Below are 24,026 nucleotides of genomic sequence, written 5' to 3'. Positions count from 1 at the left end.
TCCACCCTAGAGGCAGCTGCATTTAATACTGCCGTTGTCTTCTTTGCAATGGTGTTGATGCACAATGACTGTAAAGCACATTCGGATCTTGAGATGCGAGGGAACTAAAGAAATGCAAAGTCCTGTAACAAATAAGTGGCCACTTTGTAGCGGTCACTGTGTTGCACCCTACAGCCATTTGGAACATCAGAGCAAAAGTAAGGATTGAACTCATACCCTCCTCTCCAAAAGAGCATAGACCCCATTTGAGTTAAAGGAGAATCTTCATCAGCCATTAGCAGCATAGGCTCTGACACACACAAGAGCAGTTTTAATAGTAGTAAACATACGCACTCGCTAATTCATTGTAGTGTTATTTATTAAGAAATAAACCCTCCTTCCATAAGCGACCACAGTACAAAGGACTGATGCTGTAAAGTCTTTCTGCTATTCAAAGGCTTGTTTAAAATGAGATGGTTAGGAAGGGTGCCAATTGAGTTAACTGATGTGCTGAATGTCCCTCAATCATGTAAGGAAAAAGACATGAGAGTCAGTACTTTTCTAGGCAATTATAGCATGCTTGGGAGAGCATTATACTATGAGGCTGATAGCTCAATGACTTTAAACTTCCAGAAGTGTAATAATCACCCTGAGATGTACCATGCAGAGCATGTTATTGCTACAATGAAATGGCATAGGGGACACTATTAGGTCAAAGATGCCATCCTCTGCATAACGGCAAACATTACAGACACAGATCTGTCGGCATCAGTCGTGTCAGGGGGCTCAGTGATGTACAAACAACAGAAATATGACCAAGTTGCAAGTGTGGTATTATTCCTACCGCATTTTTTAAATAGTGACTGTATTTTTAGTATAGCTGATTCATTCATTCAGAAAGAAGGAAACCATTGCTGAGATCAATTTGTATTTCCGCTGCATAATTGCTTTGGCCAAGAATCTCTGCAGACAATAACAATAATAATGCTAATAATCTGAGCCACCATAATCATTTGCCTAGCATTCTTCATTCATAGATCTCCAAGTACCTCCCAGATGAGGGTACTATCATTATCCCCAGAGAACGGAGGTGCAGGGAAGTAGAATGATTTGCCAGAGGTTATGCTGCCAGAAATAGAAGCTAGGTCTTGATTCCCAGTCCTCCACACTATCCGTTGGACCACAATGCATCTCAGTATGAGGGGGGCCACCTCCAGCTCAGTAGCTTTATCATCTGCCAGTGTAACAATGCCACAGTAATAAGCCTTTTCAATATATAAACCAGGATGTCTCTAGTTAAAAGAGTATCTCTCAATCATTTTTGCTCCTAAGCAGGCTTTTCAGCCTCAGCTCAATACAGAGCAATTGCCCTGCCTCCTGTACTGTAAGCTGGGGAAGCTGAAACGGTTTGAACTGCTTTCCAATGTGGATCTTTCATAAAAATATGTTCTTTTAATACATTTGTTTTAATCTTTCCCCCATCTTTCATGCTTTGGAATAACCAAAAGAAACAAGAGGTAATGAAGGCATTTGGGCAAGTGAAAAGAGCACATTCTCTTCCGGTTATATTGTATGTCATGCATCGTATAGAAAATAAGTAAGTTTCCCTATTTCTCTACTGGATCCATATAAAACTGTTCTAAAATATCTAATGATCTAGCTATGCTTTATTTTATTCAAACATAAAAAGCGTCTTGATGGCCCAGTACTAATGTCTGACCCTATGTAACCTCATTAGCAGGAGGTGTTTAAAACCTTGTGGACAGGATTGTATCCGGCCCAGCGTGCATAGGAGAAGGATGGGGGCAAGATGCCATCTTCACCTGTTGGTTCTGCATGCAAAGACTGCCCCTGGCTTGTGCTCCCAGTGGTGCTGGTGCCCCACTGTTGTGAGGAGTGAGGTTGTGGGACTGCTCCCACACAGAGCTGGCACCATGCAGCAGGAAGCACATCCTGTGCTCTGTAAAAAGGTGCAGCTGCTTTGCCTTGTATTTTTCCTTGAGCCTTCAGAGGAACTGTGTCTGCCTAAAGCAATTGCCTCCAGTTCCACCACCCTAAAGATGCGTCTCCAAATGACCTATGCTGCAGGGCTGCTCCTTAAAAATAGCCTGGCCCTGTGTGAGTTGTAACCCAGCAGAACTTAAGTCTGCATGTGTATTTTAAAACCCCTTGGATCTAGCCTGTAAGAGGTTTTCCTCTCCAGTTTTATGATACAGTTATTGGTAGGTTTTACCATAAACACCAATGTTTCCGTACAATCAAGAGACCCATGACAGCTACTCACTCTGGGCTGTTGGAAGGTTGGAGAAGGCTGCCTTTGTGCGACCAGCTAACCACTCCAGGCTTTCATGCATATTGGCCAAGGCCTTCAGGTCACTGACATCACGCAGGATCTCCTGCTGCGGGATTAGTTTATCTCCCAGGTTCCCAATGAGAACTTCTGACTCTTTGCCGAAGGCAGCCCTGAAATGCAAACATGAACCAGGCATGTTAATATATCACAGAGTCAACAAGAGTGGAGATGGGCAAGGACTGGTTCGGTCATTTAGAACCAGGTTTCTCAACCCATGGTTCAGGACCCAAAATTAGATCACCAGAATGTTTCAGAGGGTTACATGGCAGCTCCTGAGGCTCTTGTCCCACTGGGCTGGCTGGGCTCATCTCCCTGCTCCAGGCACTGCAACCTCGGGGGTCCCAGCGCCACTCAGGTTTGGCTCAGCTGTTATGACGACAGGAATACGGATAGGTCAAATCTGAGTAAGCGGCACTTCAACTCCATAAGCCATGTCACAACTCCACTCATACAAATTTGGACCAGTCAGGATGGTGGGACCAGACCTGAGAGGTGCTGCAGTCCCGGAGGTTTCAACACCCAGGACAGAGAGCCAAGCCCAGCCAGCCCCACAGCACAGGAGCTGCAGGAGTCGCCACTGGGGGGTGAGTGCCAGGGAGGACCCAAACTCCATCCCCGGGGGCCATGACCCAATCGAAACCACTGCAGGGCCTCTACCCCCAGACTTTTTACTGGGTCGTGACAGGCCATAAACATGTACAAATGGGTTCTGAGCCCAAAAAGGTTGAGAACCACCGATTTAGATCATCCACCCTTTGCCAATGTAGGATTGTTCCTTACTCTCAGTTCTTAAGAGCTGTGTCCAGTCTAGTTTTAAATGTCTCATGTGCTGGAGCTTCTACCAGCTTTGTGGACACTATCTATTTTGGGAGAAACAATTCTACCATTCAATTCATCTCATTCTCATGGAGTTTTCTTTGATATTCTGCCTGAATTGCACTCTTTCTACTTCATCCCATTACTCTCAGTTTCTTCTCCTAGCATCACTCTAAACAACTCCAGTCCCTCCTTAGCAAATACACCTTTCAGATGCATGTATCTCTGTTTTCATGTCTCCCGGTAGTTGGCATTTAGACAAGTTACACATATTTAGTTCATTTAATCTTCCCTTGTAAGTCAGTCCCTTCAGCTTCTGAATCATTTTTCATACATACATCAAATGAAACATACCATGGAGCTTGATGGCTCAAAAGAACAAGGAGGCAAATAAACAGCTTTGAAAATTAGGCTCTGTATTATTTTACTAGCACAGATGTAGTATTTGGTGAAAAGTGACAATCAAGACAAATGTGTTTACACAGCACATTGATTTATACATAAGCTCCAAGGAACTTCTTCCAGGGGTCATATGAACATAGACAATAAGAACAGCCTTAATTGGTCAGACCAATGGTCCTTCTAGCCCAGTATCCTGTCTTCAGACAGTGGCCAGTGCCAGACACTTCAGAGGGAATGAACAGAGCAAGGCAATTATTGAGTAATCCATCCCGTCATCCAGTCCCAGCTCCTGGCAGTTGGAGTTTTAGGGCCACCCAGAGAACAGGGCTGCATCCCTGACCATCTTGTCTAATAGCCATTGATGGATCTATCCTCCAGGAACTTAGCTAATTCTTTTTTGAACCCAGTTATGCTTTTTGCCTTAGATCCACAGGTTGTAGCCTATCAATGAATGCCACAGGTTGACAGTGCATTGTGTGAAGAAGTGCTTTCTTATGTTTGTTTTAAACCTGCCACCTATTACTTTCATTGTTCTTCAGGTTTCACTGTCCTTCAGGTTTGTGTCACAATCATCTCCTGCACTCTGTTTTAGCCCTCTGCCATGCTCTTCTCCACAGGGCTTGAGAGGACTAGCCCGGCAAAGTGCTAAACGCCAGATTCCAAAATAATCTTGCCAAATTTACCTGCATGTAAAACCAACACTAAGCACTTACACAGGTTGAGACACACAGACCAGAAGGGACCATTATGATCATCTAGTCTGACCTCCTGGATAACATAAACCAGAGATTTTCACCCACTATTTTCCACATCTAAACTCAATAACTTGTGGATGAACTAAACCGTATCTGATTGAGACATCCAGCCTTGAGTTAAAGACTCCAGGTGATGGTGAATTTACTACAGGCCTTTGTAAGTTGTTCCAATCATTAGTTACCATCACTGTTAAAAATGTAATCTTATATCCACCTTGAACGTTGCCAACTTCAACTTTAAGCCACTAGATCTTACAATGAGAACTCATGCCACTGAGAATAATAGATGAATAGCTGTGGGAAAATAATTCCATCAGTGGTCTTTTAAACCACGCAAGCAGTCACACGGCCAGTACCTCAAACTAGATTTGTTTAAGTATAAATAAAAATAATAATAATATATGGAGATATACCTATCTCATAGAACTGGAAGGGACCCCAAAAGGTCATTGAGTCCAGCCCCCTGCCTTCACTAGCAGGACCAAGTACTGATTTTGCCCCAGATCTCTAAATGGCCCCCTCAAGGATTGAACTCATAACCCTGGGTTTAGCAGGCCAGTGCTCAAACCACTGAGCTATCCCTCCCCCAAGGGAGTTTCACTGCACTTATTTTTGTTTTATTAAATGACAAATCTGAATGGGGTTTAAAATTGTAAACATTTAATTAAATTTTTTTTAAAACCCCTTCATTTTCAGGGATTTTGCTTGAGAATGTGAAGAAATATGTGCATGCTACATCCCTCAAGGTGGTGCTGTGGAGCTGTTATCTCTGACAGCATGGTTCTGGGAGGGAGTAGCATCTGTGGGCTAATGCTGAAGATTTGGAGGTAAGGGGACACCTTTGACTTCAGTGGAAATACACCAGGATTGAATTTGGCTCCTTTTTCCTCTACAGCATGTGACTGATTTTAATCAGTCTCATGGCTGTTTGGAATTGATTAAATCCCCCCAGGCTCCTCCTATGGAAAGGCTGGGCATTGCTAATAGATTCCTGGAAGTTGTCATAATGGTACTTACATTTACCACACCAGCTGTGCTCCCCAACCAACACACTTTCATGGCTGACAGAGAAAGAGATCCAACAAGACTGACCATAAGGGCAGACAGTTAAAAATTATGTCATATCAGTCTCCATCTTAGGTATTTCTATGCCCCCCCGTTACCCTAGCATCTGAGTACCTCCCAATCATTAATACGTTTATCCTCTCGACACCCCTGTGAGGTAGAGAACAGCTGCTTTGCAGATTGAGAACCAAAGCACAGAGACTAAATGATTTGCACAAAGTAACACAGGGTGTCTTGAAGCACAGCCGGGAAGAGAACCCACATCTCCTGAGTCCCAACCTAGCGCCCTAACTGTACTGTGTAGTGTACACTTAAGCAACTTGTCAAACAGCAAGGGAATATCTCATTTCAGCTCTGCCTTGGTAGCTAGTACAGATGTCCTTACAATGTCTTCTGGAGTGTGCCACATCTTAATGGTGGGTATGTCTCATGGACACCTTCTCCTCTCCCATGTGGACCATCATTTGCCACACTAGCAGTGGCAGGAAGTTGAAGCTAGACAAATATTTAATGGTGAGAGAGATTAACCAACAATTTTCCAAGGATCGTGGTGGATTCTCCATCACTGAGAAATTTTAAATGAAGATTGGATGTTTTTCTAAAAGATCTGCTCTAGGAATTATTTTGGGGAAGTTCTATGGCCTGTGCTGTACAGGAGGTCAGATGAGATGATCACAGTGGTCTCTTCCGACAGGATCTATGAACCGAATAACATCCCTGTGGAAACTACAACAATTTTTTTACATGAAAATGTAATAAGAGGAAACACTTAACATATTTTTAGCTTCTTTTAACTTGGTTTAGCAGCTGGAAACAAGGAGTGGAGTTAGCACAATGTAACTACGCAGTTCTTCACAGACCGCAGTTTGAACTGTTGGATTACGAAACACTAGCTTGCCATTACCATTACAATGTAATTTGTACCCAAAGGACTCCAACTCTTTCCCAAAACAGTTTTATTGGCACTTGTTTGGGGTGACCCGCATAGCCATTACATGAATCATACAACCATCCCAAACTCAGGTCCATAAAATCTACATCCCACACTACTGCATATTTATTTTTTTTAACACAGGGTGGGAACAAATGTGTCCCTTACAATGAAATTATGCTGCTAAATTACTGTTGGCATGTATGGGAAACAGTCATTTATTCTAAGAGAACAACGGTTTAGTAGGAATTTATAGCAAAATTACAGCAAATATGTTCACTTGTTTTCTCAAATGTATCTATTTGGCAGCAGAAATCCAAGCTCACAATTCCATCATTACACACATACTGAAATCTGCAATGATGATAACCTTCAACAAGCAACTCCGTCTTAAAAGACCACTTCAAAGTATCCCCAGAGTGGGTTTGGTTTTTTTGTTTTACCTTCAGTTAACACCCAGCTGTATGAAGCAACTTATTTTTGCTGGTCTTTTGGGTGCCTGCTTATGGCAAGTTTCACAATAGATATTAAATGCAATCCCCTATAATTCCTCCCCCTTTACATTAATGGAATATTATGTTTGCCCAGCTAAGCACTTAAAAGTAAGGAAATGCTAAACCTTAACTCTGACCTCCGTGTATATTATGAGTGTCTTCAGATACGCCATTACATACTGTTTCTCAAACAATATATTTTCCTTCTGAAGTTTATATATAAACATATGTCTGAAATACCAGATGAGCATGAATTTGGGAAATATATTGTCATACACATCACCAGGGGTCAGAGTTAAGGTAGCACATTTCGCCTTAACTCTTGAATTTCCTTTACTGAGTGCCCAACTCAGCAGCCTTAATGTTACATTCAAAAATTTTGCTAATGCAAGGCTTTTTTGTTTTGTTTTTTTAAAAGGAAAGGATTTTGTTCAAGTTTACAACAACAACAAAATACAATTTGTGGCAGATACTTAACATGAAAAATTCCAGCTCCAAAAGGTGAATATTGAGGAAAGCTAGAAACATGAAAAACAACAGGTTTGTAATGGAGTGTTTTGTGGAACGTTAACAATAGTGAATTCCTCACTGTATTGAGGGGTGCGCGTGCACATACACACACGCAAGAGAGAGCGAGAGAATTATTACATATCAGCTACACAATGTGTAAAGAAAATCCAAGTGCATTTCTTCAGTATCCAGCTGTTCCTTCATTGGAGATTTTTCCTTATTCTTGTATTTGACATTAGCTCCAATAGCCTTGTTGTGTTTTTATCTTCTTGTTTCCCATAAGGATTTGTGTGTGGGTCAATAGTGTCAACTCTTAATCTCCTTTTTGCCAAAGAATGCAGGTCTGGTGTGATTAAGTCATCTGACTAACAAAAACACCGCTTGTGTAAGTATCATTCCGTTCTCCTCTGCTGTGTCATCTCTATTTCTCTAATATTCTTTCTCTAATACCAGGATTGGCTTTAGATCTGTTCTATTTTATTGGCTACTCTGTAACGTGCATAGCATGTTCTTAGCATTGCACACATAGGGACGCACAGCGGAAGACAGTACTCTGCACCTAAAATGAATATCCAGCAGAAAGAATGGGTTCTCTCGCCTCTTCCGGAGAAGCAATGTCTATGTTTTTCAGGGGATGAGATGTTAATAAAATTAAATCACACATTGACTTAGACTGGAAGGACGTGATTTGATGGTGACATGAGGCTTCCCTCGCTCTTACTTTAATACTTGCACAGTGAAAGGAAAACAAGTGGGCTTAAAAATAAGGGCCAACGAAGGGCAGACGTGATAAATCAAGATCACCTTTGCTACGATAAGGCATTGTGGCCATGCCAGAGCAGGGCTGAAAACCAGCCAAGTGTCCACATCAATACAAAACAGTGATGGAATGAGGCCTCCTATGTGCCCTTGGCAACAGCTTTACATTCACTTACTGCTACTCTCCCTTTTCATGGCCAAGAAATTAGCTTCAATTATTCTTTCAGCAAATGATGAATATGAATCAGTTCACTGGGAGAATGTGTCCAGGGAGCTGTGCAAACAAGAGGGGCCATTTGAGTGTCGCCCTCCCCTTTTCCCTCTCTAGCCCCCCAAGGGAAAAATTACAGAGGGCAGAGGAAAAAAAAAATACCTCTTGGGAAATTCCCTCAGGAGCAAATTTACCATTCTGACAAGGTCCCTTTTGTCATTTCCCACACTGTGCTTCGCAGCAGCTCTCGAAGGGCTGGTTTTTCAGAGTGAGAGTCAGACACTCGTAGCTGACAGGCAGCAGAGTGAATTCAAACTTCAGTTAATAGCACTGCGCAGAGCTTGTAGCCAGTGGTCCAGAATATCAGGGGCCAGACAAGAGGTGAACGTATGTGCAGTGGCCCGTGGGAAGCATAATATAGAATACTAATACTTATCACTTAGGTGGCACCTCCGCAAATACTAATTATTCTTCACAACCCCTGTTGATAGATGGTGAAACTGTGGCACAGAGCGGTTAAGTGACTTGCCCAAGACCACATAGCACATAAGTGTCAGAGCACATGCAAGAGCACAAGAGTTTCTGGATCCCAGCTCTGAGTTAAACCAATGAGACTGTGCTGCCTCAGAGTAAATATACATTTATAATTGCTATGCTTGCCAGCATCCCCGATACCACTCAATTCTTACAGTGCATATGGTACACCAGTGAGAAAGAAGGATTTCCTTTGTGTGTTGAAAAAAGATGCCCCATAGTTTCCTCAGCAAGCTAGTTAGAAGGAAGGCTGGGATTCCCCTGCTGGCCAACTGCATAGGAAATGGCCTAAAATCACACAGCAAGTGGAGAATAGAACTTTGATTTCCTGACGTATAGCTCTGTGCTTTAGCCACAAAGTCAACCTCCTAGCTTAGCCCTGGCTGAGACTTGGAGACTACATTTAAAAGCTTTACACAAAAGTTACCAAGGCAGACACCTTTCACTTGAATTGAAAGAAACAAACCAAAAATCCTGCAAAAATATTGTTCTTGTTTATCAAAAAGAATTTAGAAAAATGGCCCTGGCTTCACTTCAGTTGTCTTCTCTGTTCCAAACGTGGTACGAGGATCATAAAGATATTGTCCAAGCACCAAAACAAAGACCAACAAGAGTGGGTGTTTTCTGCCAAAGGAATCACTCTAACATGACCCTCTGCAACAAGACCAATAAAAGCAAATTCAATAACTTTTTACAGAATTTGTAGTCTCGTTTGTTGCAAAGTAGTCGCAAAGATTCAACTTGTGAGGACATTTCTCTGGACTTCCACACGGCAATACAGGCGAGAAAAATCAACAAAGCTATGCTGCTTTACACTACACGGATCTAGCCCCCTCGAACACTGACCTAAATTGGAGGGTCACTGAGATCTGAAACAAATATATCACTTGATCCCAGGGATCTGTAAGAGAGAAAAGCAAGATCAGCACCGGACAGCTGCACATATAAGAGGTCACAGGACCATAAGACAGTGGGTCACTAATTTATTCTTAAAATAATAAAATAAGAAGGATAATGCATCACATGATGTTCTTTGTTCATTTCCTGGACCAGTCTAATTCAGTTTCAATTATGTTGCCTAATGCACCATTGTGTATTAGCAAATGTCTTGTAATATGCTGTGTAACAGTAACAAGGCTTAGCAGAGCCCCAGGACTGTTGCTAAGTTCATTTCAATGGAGGATGCATCTTGCAGGAGTAACGAATCTGAAAGCGGGTGTTAAATTTCCACATGCCACAGCCATTTCTCTGAGGGTTGAATCATGAGTCTATGCAATCCACAGAAAGAGGAAAGAAAAAGACTCTTCTCTGCAATCACAGAACAAGTGCAGCACAAACTGTTGCACCTCTGTGCTTCAATTGGAGGGACTGTCCCCTGACGTTGAAGAAGAGCTCAGTCTTCCAGGGCCCATTTAGTTCTAGGCCTCACTGCTGAGATCCCCAATAAGGGGATTTTTCTGATGTAGATATTTTTCACGGGGATTGGACAGAAATCCGCAAACTAATTTCACATAGGCCACTCAACAGCCATCAGATAATGACAACTTGCAGCCATGATAGACCTAGGCTGCACACTGCCTAGCAAGCAGGAGTGCCTCAGCCTGAGCTCAGGCAAGGTGGGTGAGGTAATATCGTTTATTGGACCAGCTTCTGTTGGTGAGAGAGACAAGCTTTCGAGCTTACACAGCTCCTCATGTCTGGGATCAGTCAGTGAGTCTAACTGGCGTGAGGAAAGAACCCTAACCCACCCCAAAGTCAGATTCCTAGATTTGTCCTGATTCCACACTGCGTGATCACAAAGGTCACACTTCAGCACCAACAAAAAGGCCCTTAAATGCCAATTTTAATACAGTTGTCGCTTCAGGCACATAGGAATTGTCATTAGTCCATTTAGTCCTACCTCCCACTGCACCACAACAGATGGTTGTGTCAGAGAGTCACTTGATTTCTGACATTCTGGTTCAGGACTGGTCCAGCTAAATCTGGCATTCTGCCCCTAGCAGGGGCCTGAGACTTCAGAAGAAGGAAACATCAATAACTAAACATCGCCAAGTGTACATGTTGCACACGGATGAGAGGAGGGAGAAGGAGGAGAGATTTCGTCCTTGGCCTTTTGCTGGCAATCAGCTGGCATGAGGTTTGAGTATCTTCATCATTAACTCAGCTTACACTGGTAAAGGTATTAACGACCACGACTCTTCGAGATCCACCTCCGCCACAACTCTTAAGAAATCAGTCAATTTAAGGACCGTTAGCATTTTAAACATCTATAGTAATAACAAATTGCAGATGTATGTTTGTATAGAAATATTCTAGTGGAGCAGGAGCTCTGTTCTAATTAAGATTGAGAGTTTAAAAGTCTCCTATTCTAAGTGCTCTAAAAGCCACGCAATAGCTCAGATTCTCTTGAAATTTGCTCTGCCTCATGGGGGTGCGGAGTAGGGCTAGTGGTCCAAATGTGGGGTCTCTTGGCAAGACCTTTCCGAGATGCTGCTTCTCCAATACGTGTTTACAAAAATCACCTGTGTTCTAATTTTTTTGTTTTGCACACACCTGGGCTCAAACTATGGCTCTAATCATCCTCACACTGATCTCAGCCGCTTGGGATTTATCTCAGCTACTACATGACACCCCTTGCCCATTTGGGGTGTGTGTGTGTGTGTGTGTGTGTGTGTGTGTGTGGGTGGGTGTGGGTGTGGGTGTGTCAGTTATACTGAATACGTCATTCAGGGTTAATTAGGAACTCCGGAGCATCAGTAGTTCAAGCCAAAAAGAATGAAATGCTCATAGGCAGCAAGACTAGGGCTCTGCTGAGCGTGAAAGGATTTGCAGACTCTTACGGTAACTGGGTGGCTCGAGGTGATAGCTGTGGCTATGTGAACCCCAGCATTGGCAGTTTTCAGAGGATGTGTGTGGTAAATGTTCCTTGCTCTCTGCCTGCATTCTGCAGGGACTCCTGTTGAAGGTTTTTCCCAGAGACAGAAATGTCCAGTTTAAAAATGATATTTTGAAGTGCCCTAGAAAACCACAGGCAGACGCAGATTTTACTTTAGAAGTAGAGTCCAGGAAATTAGCATTAATTAAATACGAAGATGAAATACTCCCGTAAGCACTCTGAATCTCCACTCTCCTGCCCCCTCCTGCCTCCAGCTTGTGCATACACTTCTCACAATCCCACTGCCTCCCCACCTCCCATTGCCCGTCCAAGCTTACCAGGGGCATGGGCTGGCAAGGAGGAGGATGGAGCTGGTGTGAGTGTAGGGGGCTCAGAGCAGCGGGAGCATGGGGGCGGTCAGAGCAAAGGGTGTGATGGAGGGAATGCTGGAGCAGTGTCAGAGCAGCGGTGGGGTAACACCTTTGGGACCAGTAAAACCACACTGGGCACAGTGGGGAATGTGTGTGTCGAAGCAGTACAATGAAGGGGGGTGTAGAAAGGAGAGGGTCAGAGATGCAGAGTGAGGGTTGCTGGGGGCTTCAGCTCTGTGCCCCCAAATTCTCCCCACCTCAGGTCTGTCTCCCCATCTGAAAAATGCCCCTACTTACTCCATGCTAGTCTCTGGACTGTTCCTGCATCCTTTCCCCAGCTCCTCAACCTGCAGGTCCCATTCTAACACCCACCTCTCTATAAGGAGGAGGCTGAGGAGGGAGAACTGGGCTGTGGTGGACAAGCAGAGAGACAGGAGATCATACAGGGGAAGCGAAGCGACTAACATGCAGCCAGTGCATTCTGTTGGCTGGATAATCATTGCCAAGGAGGCAGAGGCCGTGGAGGAGGAGAGTTGGGCTGTGGTGTATGGGGATGCAGAGAAATACTTGAAAGAACAACCAAATGCCCCAAATCTTTGTTAATGCGGAGTTCGCTTGGTGGTACCCTGTGCCCTTTTGGAACATTGTGTTCAGCTAACCTCAAACCTCTGAAAACCATAATATACAGAGTTATGGTTCATGCTATCTCCGCAATGCATCCTTAGCACTGCCCTTTATGAGTGATGCTCCAATACACCATAAACCCCGCCCCCACCCCCAGCATTCTGCTCTTACAGATGCTGGGAGTTGGGTGCATGGGCACTGTAGGACAGATTCCCCCGAAGTAAAGATGCAGTTTATTCAGACAGAAACGATACATAGAGCCATCAGATGGGCTCATAAAGGATCAGATTCTCCCTTACTCGCATTGAGTAGCACCTCATTCAGTGAGTAGCCGTAGTGAAATGAAAACGGCAACTTGGGAAGTAAGGCACTACTTGGCCAGAGTAAGAACGGCAGAATCTGGCACTATACATTTAGTACAAAGCTATAAATCAGAACCCAGTACAATTAACCGTCACAATAAGAAGGACCAGATTCTCAGCTGGTGGAAATTGGCATAGCACCACGGACTCCAGTCTGAAAATCGGGTCCAAAGTTAGGAGTTCTGACACCAGAACAAGACCATATTGGGAGGAATTCAAGTCACCCAATTATCCTTATTGTACCTGCAGATCTGTTACTTGAGATGTGCAGCCAAATACATTCTGCTCTATCGCCATCTCCATCCTGGAGAGCTCCTCAAACACAGCTCAGCTTGAGGTCTGCAGCAAAATGATTTTCACCCTGTGAACTCCCAGGATGCTGGGATGAGCAACACGGGTGCTGCTTTCTTTTTCACAGCTCTCCTCATACGCGTTGCCTCTTTAATGTAGTGCCCTTGCCACCTCTTGTGCTACAGAGCAGCTGCAACACAGAAGACCAGGGGGGTTGCTGTGATTTGCCAGTGGTCAGATCTAACATTCTTTTCTATTCTTTCCATTCAAAGTTAAGCCTGGAAATAATACATTTTTGGTTTTTATCTCTAACATGCCTGATTCAGTAATGAACCGAATGCTAACCTTTATACAGCAAGAAGGGCACTTTATTTCACATCCAGCCAAGTGCCAAATAGCCTTCTCAGCTTCAAAAACTAATTATATCAGGAGAGGCATGACTGTTCTTTCCTTCCTGTCCTTGCCAAGTTCCAAGCTACTATAATATGCTCAATCAGGTTTCTTTTGTCTATCCAACCACACAAGAATATTAATGGGGAGATTCACCCACTCCCTACCCTGACTTTTGACATCTAATCACAACAGAGACAGTGGCAGGTTAAAGACAACAGAATCAATCACTGTTAACAGAGATATGCATGAGGTTTTTGTAATGACACTATTTTGATTCTTCACTCTAATTAAGCTAATGAGTCACAGGAAATCTAAGGAAAAGAAAAAAATTAACGGCACCCCCCCCCCCCCAATCCTCCAAAGACTAGTATCAGAACGTAATGGAATTAATATACTTAAAGGGATATTGTCAAATAGTTTAAGTACAACTGTGGCAGGGCGTTGCTCCCTCCCCAGACTGGGTGCCTGGCATTGCCTTGCCTCGGTTTCTTTCCTTTTGATCAAAATGCTACACAGCAGGGATAGGGGGTGGAAGGTGTTTCAAATCAGAGCTCTGGGATCTGACTGATTAGCAAAACATTCACCTCCACATAAGTCTTTCTCCAGGCTCAATAGTCCATCCAGCCCTCTCCCCAGTGCTCGCTCCCTTACTGCGCTAACACAGTCCTAACATCCCATGGAGAGTTTCACAGGAGAAACTCTTCCTACCACACACCTTCGGCTCTGCTGTCTTCCCACTGCTGCCCTCCTAGACAGAGTGAGAGAGAGACACCCCCTTCCTCCCCGCTGGCTCTGCCCCCCCTTAGTGCTACTGCCCTTGGTGCACCCCAGCTGTGGCCTTTCCCAGGCCTAACTCTTTCCCTGCTAGCTTAGGAGGAAGGTCTGTGCACCTTGTCATACCAATGTATGAAGACGGTTAAATAGCAAGGTAATATGCATCTTTAAAATACCTTGGATGATTGGATAACAGACAACTGGACCTAGCAGGCTCACGAGTCAGTGAGAAATTAACCTCCGCCTGAATTTCTGTGGGACCCATAAAAACAATGTATTGTTTCCCCCGGGCTCTGCAGCAACAGTTAGACAGTGAATGTTATTCCCAGAGTTGCTCTCATATATCGATGATACCAAGGTGTAAACAACAACAGAAGCAAAAACTTCAGCTTCAATGGTGATAGAAATTAGCTAAATGGGAAAATAGGACAAAACCTGGAGAAAGAATTAAATGCTACTTTCCAGCTTCCAGGAGAAATTAGAGATCAAATCGCTTCCTAAGGAAAGTTTATAAGTCACATTGCTTATGAAGAAATTTCAATCAATGGATAGAAAAATAAAAAAATAAAAAAAAAGAACCGACATTAAGGTTGAAATCTTGGGGGCACCACTGAAGCTGATGAAAATTTTGCTACTCATTTCAATGTGGCCAGGATTTTATCCTAAGACTTTAACTTTGATCAGTATGATCCAGCATTAGCCATAAGAAAACCAAATAGTGGAAGGAAAGGAAAGATGTTAAGACCAGCTTTAAGCCTAGCTGTAGGAAAGGAGGGATAATTCATGAAGGCTAAAACCACAAGAATTGCAAGTTTACTTCACAAGCAATATATGGTTTTCTCTCCCAGACTCCCAAATATCAAACAGGATTTTTAAAATATACCGACACCAGTGCAGCATGAGCAAACAGTTCCTCAACTACCCGTGATTTACGTTGTTAATCATTCCTTTCTCTAAACTGCATCATCTTTATTTTATCATTCTTGCATTCACTGAATAAGTAAAAAGATAATTTGGGTGAATTAGATTAATTTTAAACAGCTTCCCTTGCTCTTACAATACTATAGCTAAATGCCAATCAAAGAAACGATGAATAGTGATGGGAAAGCACAGGCTTGTGGCTAACCAGAAATGTGAAGATGACTAGCTTCTTCAGCATAAGCCAATGATTCATAGGCACTGCCTGTTGTTCACTGTGAAGCATATCTGACCATTTGTCTTTTAAATAGTTTGGAACGTTACATGTTTTGGTTCACGTTAATATGGAAGATAAAAACCATCCTGCTGTTTGGGTTTAGGTGATCTTCCAAAGATTCCCACTGAGGTTTGCTAGTAGCTGGGAGGAGTCTTAGGATATGTTGACGTTGAAATTGGAGGTGTGATTGCAACCCAGGTAGTGTGCCTGAAAATAGTGGAGAAGACACTGTGGCACGGAACCAGAAGCAGGCTAGCAACATGAGTGAATACACAGGGTTCTGGGCAGGCATGCAAGCCTTTACTGCTATTTTAGCTAGACTGAAGCTAGTGCGGCTATGCCTACCGAAGCTGCAACCACACCTTTGATTGCAAGTAGACACATCCATCCATATTCCATTCCATTCTGTAATGGACTGACCGTGGCCCTCATTGCAGCCCCATCCCCACTTGTTCTCAGCTTTCCCTTTCAGTGACCCCTGATGTCCTGTGACCACCATTGCCCCTTTCATTTCCCATGAACCAAAACCTCCCTTTGTGCCAGTTCCTGTCATGGTTCAAAGAACTCCCAGCAGAGGTAGAATTCCACTCCTTTTCTTTTCCTCCCCTCTGGCTCTTGGGAGTGGTAGATCTCCACTTCCTCCTCTCTCCATCCTGGCTGTTAGGAAAGGGATAACTAAGGGCAGGTTTCTCTGCCCACCCACAGCAAGCAGAGCACATGTCGATGGAGCTCAGCAACATACCAAGAAGTATGAGATTCCTGCTGGTGACCTGCTTCAAGACTGCAATCCACAGAATAGGAATCATTAGGCAGTTGCATAGGGATTCTTTGTACTGTTACACCCCAGTTCAGCAAACCACTTCGGCATGTGCTTAACTTTAAACTCATGCTTAAGTCTCATGGAATTAAATGGCACTTAAGTCCATGCTTAAATGCTTTGCTGAATAAGGATGGACTTAAGCACACGCGTAAGTGGTTTATGTTCTGAGGTCATAAACACTAGCCAAAAGAGGTAATTTGTATAACTATAATCCATTGTTACCGTAGCGTCAAAGCGTATTAGAACGTCAACTAAAAACATGTTACCTTATAAAGTCTTCCTCTTCTTCTCTCTTTGGTCTGAGTTGCTTGGGCTGGGCCATGTTGATCCAGTTGGGCAGAGACTTCAAGAGCCTGGTGATGTCGTCATCTTTTGCCCAGGATGCACTGATAACCAGCTTTTCATCTGACTGAGCAATGCCCCTAAGTGAAACCAACAATGGTCACATTAGGAAAAGGGCAAGTCTTACTTGTTGTGTGGGGAATGGCTTCACAGATACTTAATACTCTCTCTTTTACATTATAAAAATGTACAATACTAATGAATAGCTCCACGAGGAGGTCAACCAAGAGTGCAACTCGCCATTTATCCACAGGACGGAAGCTGTACAGGCAGCTGCAGTGCAAGATTCTCCACACTGCCCCTTCCAATGCACTTCTATTACGTTCTTTGAAGGGACAATAGAGGTCAGATCCTCAGATTCCTTGAAGTCAATAGTGCTACACTGATTTACGCCACATGAAGAGCTCATCCAGAGCTAAGAGAATAGCTGATTTTTTGTTTTGGTGGCTGAACTGAAAAATCCCACCAAATTCAGTTAGTTTTGAACCCAAATGGATTTTTTTTTCTTACCAAAGGAAAAACAAACATAAAAAAACGTTTTTGGTTGAACAAAATGTTTCAGTCAACACAAAATGAATTTTGTTCACTTTTTTGTTTTGATATGGGTTTTGCACTCTTTTCTGGTTTCCTTAAAATAAACAGTGACATTTCAAAACAGTTTCAAAACGAAAAGCTGAAAGGGGTCTTTTGAAAATGTTGAAACAAACATTTGACTTTTTAAAAAAATCCTTTATTTGGCTGAAACTATTCACTGAATTTGACCCCAAACTGCATTTTCAGCAAATTTACTAGTCAGCCAAATTTTTTTGCTCATCTCTAATATGGGTAGAGGGTAGTTTAGTCTCCATGGCTCATTTGCTCTTTTGAATTTCTGCTGAGATTGCTAACTAGTGCCAACACCTCATGCCATATGGGTAATCTGTCCAGTAAGGGCTGGGTGAAACCATCAACTTATTCTATACCAGTTGTCCAATGGTAGTAACTTTGGGAGTATATCTGAAGCAGTGGCTAGAAGATTAATGGTTCTTTCTTTCTTTTTTTTTATATATATATATATACATATATATACACACACACACCCCTATCTCACAGAGCTGGATGGGACCTTGAAAGGTCATTAAGTCCAGTCCCCTGCCTTCACTAGCAGGACCAACTACTGTCCCTGACACTTTTTTTTTTTTGGTCTTTTTTGTGCCCTAAATGGCACCCTCAAGGATTGAACTCGTGACCCTGGGTTTAGCAGGCCAATGCTCAAACCACTGAGCTATCCCTCCCCCCCCTCCCCATACCCTACTCCCAGTTGTTTGAGGCGTCTGAGATATATCAGCTAAACAGTTTGTGTAAACCTGAATCAAAGATTATACTGCATTCCAATTACAAAGACGTTCCTGTTTAACATTTTTGGCAGTATAACAAATGTCTATGCTCTTGAAAACCATGCTGGTAATTCCAGGTGACAGAAGGGACATTTCAAATAAAGGTGCTGATTAGCGCCTCTTTTCCCAGCTGAAATTACGCAGGGATGAATAGCAGCATATGATCTAGCACATGTAACCTCCCCAACTGTTCTCCACTGACCACCAGTGCCCTAGTGGAGGAAATTAAGAACCTTAATTCTTGTGAAGTGGTCAGTAGTTTGAAAGGAGCTGAGAAAAACTGCTCTAGTGGCTAAAGGAGGGGAGCGCAAGTCAGAGTTCACAGGCTCACGAGCTGTGTTCCAGCTCCATCACTGACTTTCCGTGTGACCTTAAGCATGTCCCCAAAGCTTTCGGTGCTTCTGTTTGTCCATCTATGAAGTCTGTGCATGGTGAGCAGCAGGGTTGTGGATGTGGAGGCTACATGCAGGTCCCAGTAAGGTTAACAGCAAGGTAGTGTGTGTGGCAGTCAAGCCCCTTGTGTACTCACTCTTACTCTGAATAGCATGGGGTAGGTAAAAAATGGACAGGGTATGAGAAGAAAGGAAACATCTCAAGAGACATGGGTTTACACATGATCTCCTCCTACTGAGATGCTGAGCTACAGATTAAAGCTGAGTCAAGTTCCCCTCAGCTCCCAGCACAACTCATCACTCTTTCCTTTATGATAATACAAGATTCTACACTGCACTGGGCCTAAATGGGAATACCACCATCTATCGAGGGGTAGTAAGAATCTAATTAATTAATGGTTGTAAAATGTTTTGAGACCTTTAAGACAGAAGGTGCTGAAGACGTATACCTGTTCTGATCCTTATTTCCAGTTAGTGCAATGGAAACCCTAAGGATATTTGCCCCAAACCTGCCAATGGCTGGCATGGCCTTGACATAAAACCCACCTTCTCTAACATCAACTTAAAACACTTCCGTCATTAGCCAAGTGTTAGTGACTGGTGATTTTTGAGAGGCTTTATGGTGTGTGGAAAAGCCACCTTTATTTTAAATGTATTGAAGGTATGTTATGGTAAAGGAATGGGGGTAAAAGGAATTAAATTCACCCAGTGTCTATGAGCTGCTAAAAGGAATATAATGAAAATGGCAATGAGGTACCACAAGACAACACAAATTTACTTCTAAACGGGATAGATTACCTTCTCTCGCCACGAACACTCATCAACTGATGGTACCTTTCAAGCAAACTCCAAGAAGGCAACCCTAAATTCTCAAATACACAGCATTTGCAAAAGTGAATCACTTTCTGCTTGTCACATATACTTGCAGATGAGCTTCACTTTTCTACCCTAATATTTCATGCTTAATCTGCCACCGACAAAATGAAGCACTTTTGTTTTCAGCAGCACAAGAGCTCAATGTCTGAATATCAATTTTGCCTCCTACTGCTATTTGGAACTTTGCCTTTTTTCACTGGTAAAAATGGAATCTAACTAAAACCTTATGTAAAAAACACTCTACAAACAACCCAACAACAAAGCAAAAATGCAGGTAAAAGTTGTCTTGAACAAAAATGCTGCACCATTGTATAAAGAGTCAGAAATCAATGTTTCCTACTAATTTATTATTAAATTATTATTATTAGACATTTGAGATACAAAAGGCAAATGAGGTCATTTCCATCCATTTCCCCTGCTAATGCAGGATGACTGTTCCCTATACAATATTAGCTAGTGCTTTGTCCAATCAAAATTTAAATGACTGAAGCAATGGAACTACTACTACTTCCTTGAAAGTTTATTTCACAGTCGAACAAATCTAACTCTGGGGGGAAAAACCCCTAATACGGTGTCTACGTTTTTCTCAGCTTAATTTTATTCCATTACTCCCAGTTACATCCCTTCTAACAGCCTCAATTCCTCACTGCCCTTACTGTTCACACTCTTCAATTATTTATAGACCATTATCATATCCTTTCAGATGCCTAGGACTGAATGCAGTCTTCGAGAGCATTCTCACCAGCATTGTACAGAGAAAGACACAGTTACCTGTCTGCTTTACAATGTGAGACATCAGCTGCTCAAAATCACATGGGCTTTTTTGTTTGGTCACTGCTATACTGAACTGCAAGCTCAGACCCAATGTATTGTCTGTCTAGTCTTTTCCAGCATCATGGTCTTTCAAGAGTCTTTCTCCTATTGTTCTTGATTATCTGGCTTCAGAAACATTAGTTTGTATCCTTCACTTTTGCATTATATCCTGTTCATGGGGCCATATACAACTGGTGCTTTAAACAGAACTCTTGTGTGTGTGTGCAACACCTCCTGATTTTATTGACCTGCTGTTTTTACTCCATTTACCCGCTCATTAGTGGAGATGTTAAATAGGATGGGAGCTAGCACTGATCCCTGTGGTAACCCACCGGACATCCAGCCTCTAATCAACTGCATGGCCCTTTACCAGTACTCTTTCTTTGGTCTTTCATCTGGATTTCAGTCTACATGATAACTTCGTATACACGTTGATCTAACTTATATCTTTACTAACAGATCATAAGACGCTATGAAAAGCTTTACTAGAGTCCAGAATAGTAGTTTACAAATACCCCCCCACCATAAAAAACCCTGTGCAATTACTCTGCTACAGTAATGGGGTTAATCATTACCACGAGTGCCATAATCTGCTAATTAATTCACAGCTCAATGGGCCACAGACAGAGCCATCTGTGTGGCTGTTTGTATGTAGCTCCCAGGAGGGGGCAGGAAAATAGGTGTAACACTTGAACAGGTGATGGGGCACCGTTGAGAAGGGTCCACCCCTCCGTAGCTCAGCGAGTTTTATTCATAAAACATCTGCCAGAGCTAGTAGCCACAGATTTGCACCATTTCCCCTTTGGAGCAGTTGTGCAGAGTGATTGCTAACGGTCCCTGGACACAGCTGGAGTGCCAAGCCTTTTCATTAGGAAAACAACTGGGGGCCAGAGGGGCTAATTGGATTCAGTTATTTCATGACAAACGCAGTCGGGAATGATATTTTCTTTTGCAGGACCAAGGTAGAAGCTACTCCAAACTCTAGCAATTGGTGATTCATAACCGTGATTTGCTCACGCTGGTGAGCGTTTGGAATCTATTATTAATGTGTGCTCAATATGAGCCAAAGACGGCCCCTTCCCTGAACAGCTTCCCTATCTAAATAGACCAGGTACGAGTCAAAAAAAGCAAATAACAGCCACTCTTCAGGATGGAGTGAAGCTGCCCGCTGGTTAGGGCACCAGCCTGAGACTCTGGAGACCTGGGATAAATTCCCTGCTCAGCTGCAGACTTCCTACATGACTGTGAATGAGTCACGTAGGGTACGTCCACATTGCAGCTGGGAGGTGTGACTGCAGCACGTGCAGAAATACCCAAACTATTCTCCTGGTCCTAGCTAGATCAAAGCTAGCTTGAGTAACAATGGTAGCGAAGCTGCGGTGGGATAGCCGGCTGCATGGGCTAGATCTGCCCACCTACAATCTTGGGTACACAGCTGAGCGGCCTCCACGGCTTTACTGCTATTGTTACGTGAGCTAGCTTGATCACAGCTATCTTGGCTATGTCCACATGTGTTGCAATCACATCTCCCGACTGCAGCGTAGACATACCCTAAGGCTCTTTGTGCCTTGGTGGCACAGCAGGAATCAGTCTTTGGAAAAAAATGTTTGTAGGGAATTAGAGGGGGACTGAGGGTGAGGGCAGGTTGCCTGAAAGAGTTAAAAAAAGGAAATCTGGCAGCTCTACCAGCATAAATCATCATGAAAAGCTAAGGTCAGCTATCTAGTTCAAGACACAGCAAGGTTTGTTTGTGGTGGAAGAGGAACATGGTGAGGAACTAAAAGAGGAAGGATTGATTGGAATCAACAAAAATGGGCAGCCACATTGATGTGGTTAGGTCTTTTCCAGTTCCTAAAACATCATATTGTTCTTCGCTATATCCCCCAGCCCAGCGACAATCCTTTGGTAAAGACTGATTCGATTCAGCAAGAGACCATATTTTTGATCTGGCCATGTCACCAATACCAGGATAGGGGAAGCTGGCAAATGTTTTTTTAGTAACATTTCACTCCAATATTTAAAAAAAAAAAAAAATTGCAAATTTCACTCTGGGCCATTTTGCAGTCCCCAATTTTGCTTTCGACGAAACACTCGTGAATGCACTTTTTGCATCCAAACATATGAATTCTCAAAATGCTGTTTTTCAGGATGAAAACTGACCTTTGTCAACATGAACATTTTAAATTTAAGAAATTTTCAAGGAACATGGGACTTGCCAGATTGGATCAGAACCAAGGTGCAGATAGTTTAATGCCCTTTCTCTGACAGTGGCCAGTATCTGATGCTTTAGAGGAAGATGTCAGTGCCCCACAATAGGCAGATATGGGATAATCTGTCTCCCACATTAGGGCTCATCCTGACCTCCAATTGCCAGAGACTGACTTAAACCCTGAAGCACAAGGCTTAATAACCCTGCCAAAGTTTGTTATCTTTAATTATGACAACATGGGATTTTCTTGATATCTACATACACATTTTGAATCTTGTTGGGTTCTTGTCCTCACTGGAAAATTAAAATAAAACTGAAACGGAACTGGAAAAGCCTTAGATTTCAAGTTTCTGGCACAATGTGAACATTTCACATGATCTATATCAGTCCCCTCTACCAAAGAATGAGTTTCACTTTCAGGATTCATGCAACCTTTGTCATAGGGCAGCTGAAAAACGTGGGTCCAGTCCTCCAAATCAGAAATCTCTGGTTAGGAATGGCCATGAATAAGTCTAGTGCTCCATACAATCCAATCCTGGTCTATACCTGCTTTGTCAGAGGAAGGGTTAAGAAATGCTGCAGGGTACAGTTAGGATTCTATACATCCAGGGAAAGTTTCTTCCTAAGCTCCAGTTGTTGGAACCAACTGTCCACTGCACAAGTCTTCTATTATTTACCTTTCTAGCTTATAAAGAGCCTGTCAACATGGCATCTCACTTTGTATACTAGTTAGTAAGACTTGCATTGTTCATATTTGTGGTTTCCCTCAATTCCAAAGAAGATGGTAGCTCCCTTATACTGTCATTTGCTGCCCACCATCTCTATCATCCACACACAAAAACTTCCTTCCCAGAAAGCCCTTTGACTTAACCCTTATTGTACTACCACTTAAACAATTTAAGCTGTACATTTGTAGGGCCAAATCCTTAGGTGGAGGGAGTTCCACTGACTTTAAAGGAGATGATTTTCATCAGTTGAAGCTTTAGCCTTAATATTTCCAAATGTTACCAACGTTTGAAGGTGGGTCCATTAAGACTAATTGTTGGTTCACCTCTGCCCTTCCCAAAAATCTTGGGGGAAACCAGGGTTCACAGGGTGAGAGCTTCGGCGACATGAGAGCTCCCAGCAGAGGGCATTGCTACCTTATGGATTTGATCATCTCTTTGGAATATCTCAAGCTACTCTCTCTCACGCACACATATATGGAAATAGGGGTAGCAGAATTTCTCCTGTCCTTGTTATGCTCTTCTGAATCATGTGAACTGTATATAGATTTCTATTTCTGTCAGTCATTTGCTAGCAGCAAAACTAGAACATTTCCTGTTTTTCCTCCTGCTGTAATCAGGATATGGTAGTCCAAATTAGTGCTGTCCTAATTACTCCTCAGCAGGTGTCAATCCTAGGGATGTCGTCAAGATAGCAAGCAAGCAAGATCCTTTATCAAATTCGACCAACAGCTGTAAAGAAATTACTTCCTACTGCCTGATTTCAGTCCATAACGTTT

At 42.9% G+C, this 24,026-nt stretch overlaps 1 protein-coding gene across 4 annotated transcripts in view; it reads right to left on the bottom strand.

Moving 5' to 3' along the window:
• Window positions 1-24,026, bottom strand: part of EXOC4 (exocyst complex component 4) — a 584,936-nt gene that overhangs the window by 82,029 nt on the left and 478,881 nt on the right. For 3 of the 4 annotated variants that reach the window (XM_039519696.1, XM_039519697.1, XM_039519695.1), the window contains exons 13-14: window positions 16,781-16,936; window positions 2,264-2,442 (exon numbers count right to left, since the gene is read on the bottom strand). In XM_039519696.1, coding sequence (XP_039375630.1) covers window positions 2,264-2,442; window positions 16,781-16,936 — 335 coding nt within the window. Of the gene's footprint in view, window positions 1-992; window positions 1,214-2,263; window positions 2,443-16,780; window positions 16,937-24,026 lie in introns of those variants that run through there. The other variant, XM_039519698.1, reaches the window with a different exon arrangement.

This window comes from Mauremys reevesii, linkage group 1 (genome assembly GCF_016161935.1).
Source record: "Mauremys reevesii isolate NIE-2019 linkage group 1, ASM1616193v1, whole genome shotgun sequence".
Taxonomy (NCBI): Eukaryota; Metazoa; Chordata; order Testudines; family Geoemydidae; genus Mauremys; species Mauremys reevesii.
The sequence above is the reverse complement of the archived record's forward strand: the minus strand, read 5'-3'. Positions and strand labels throughout refer to the sequence as shown.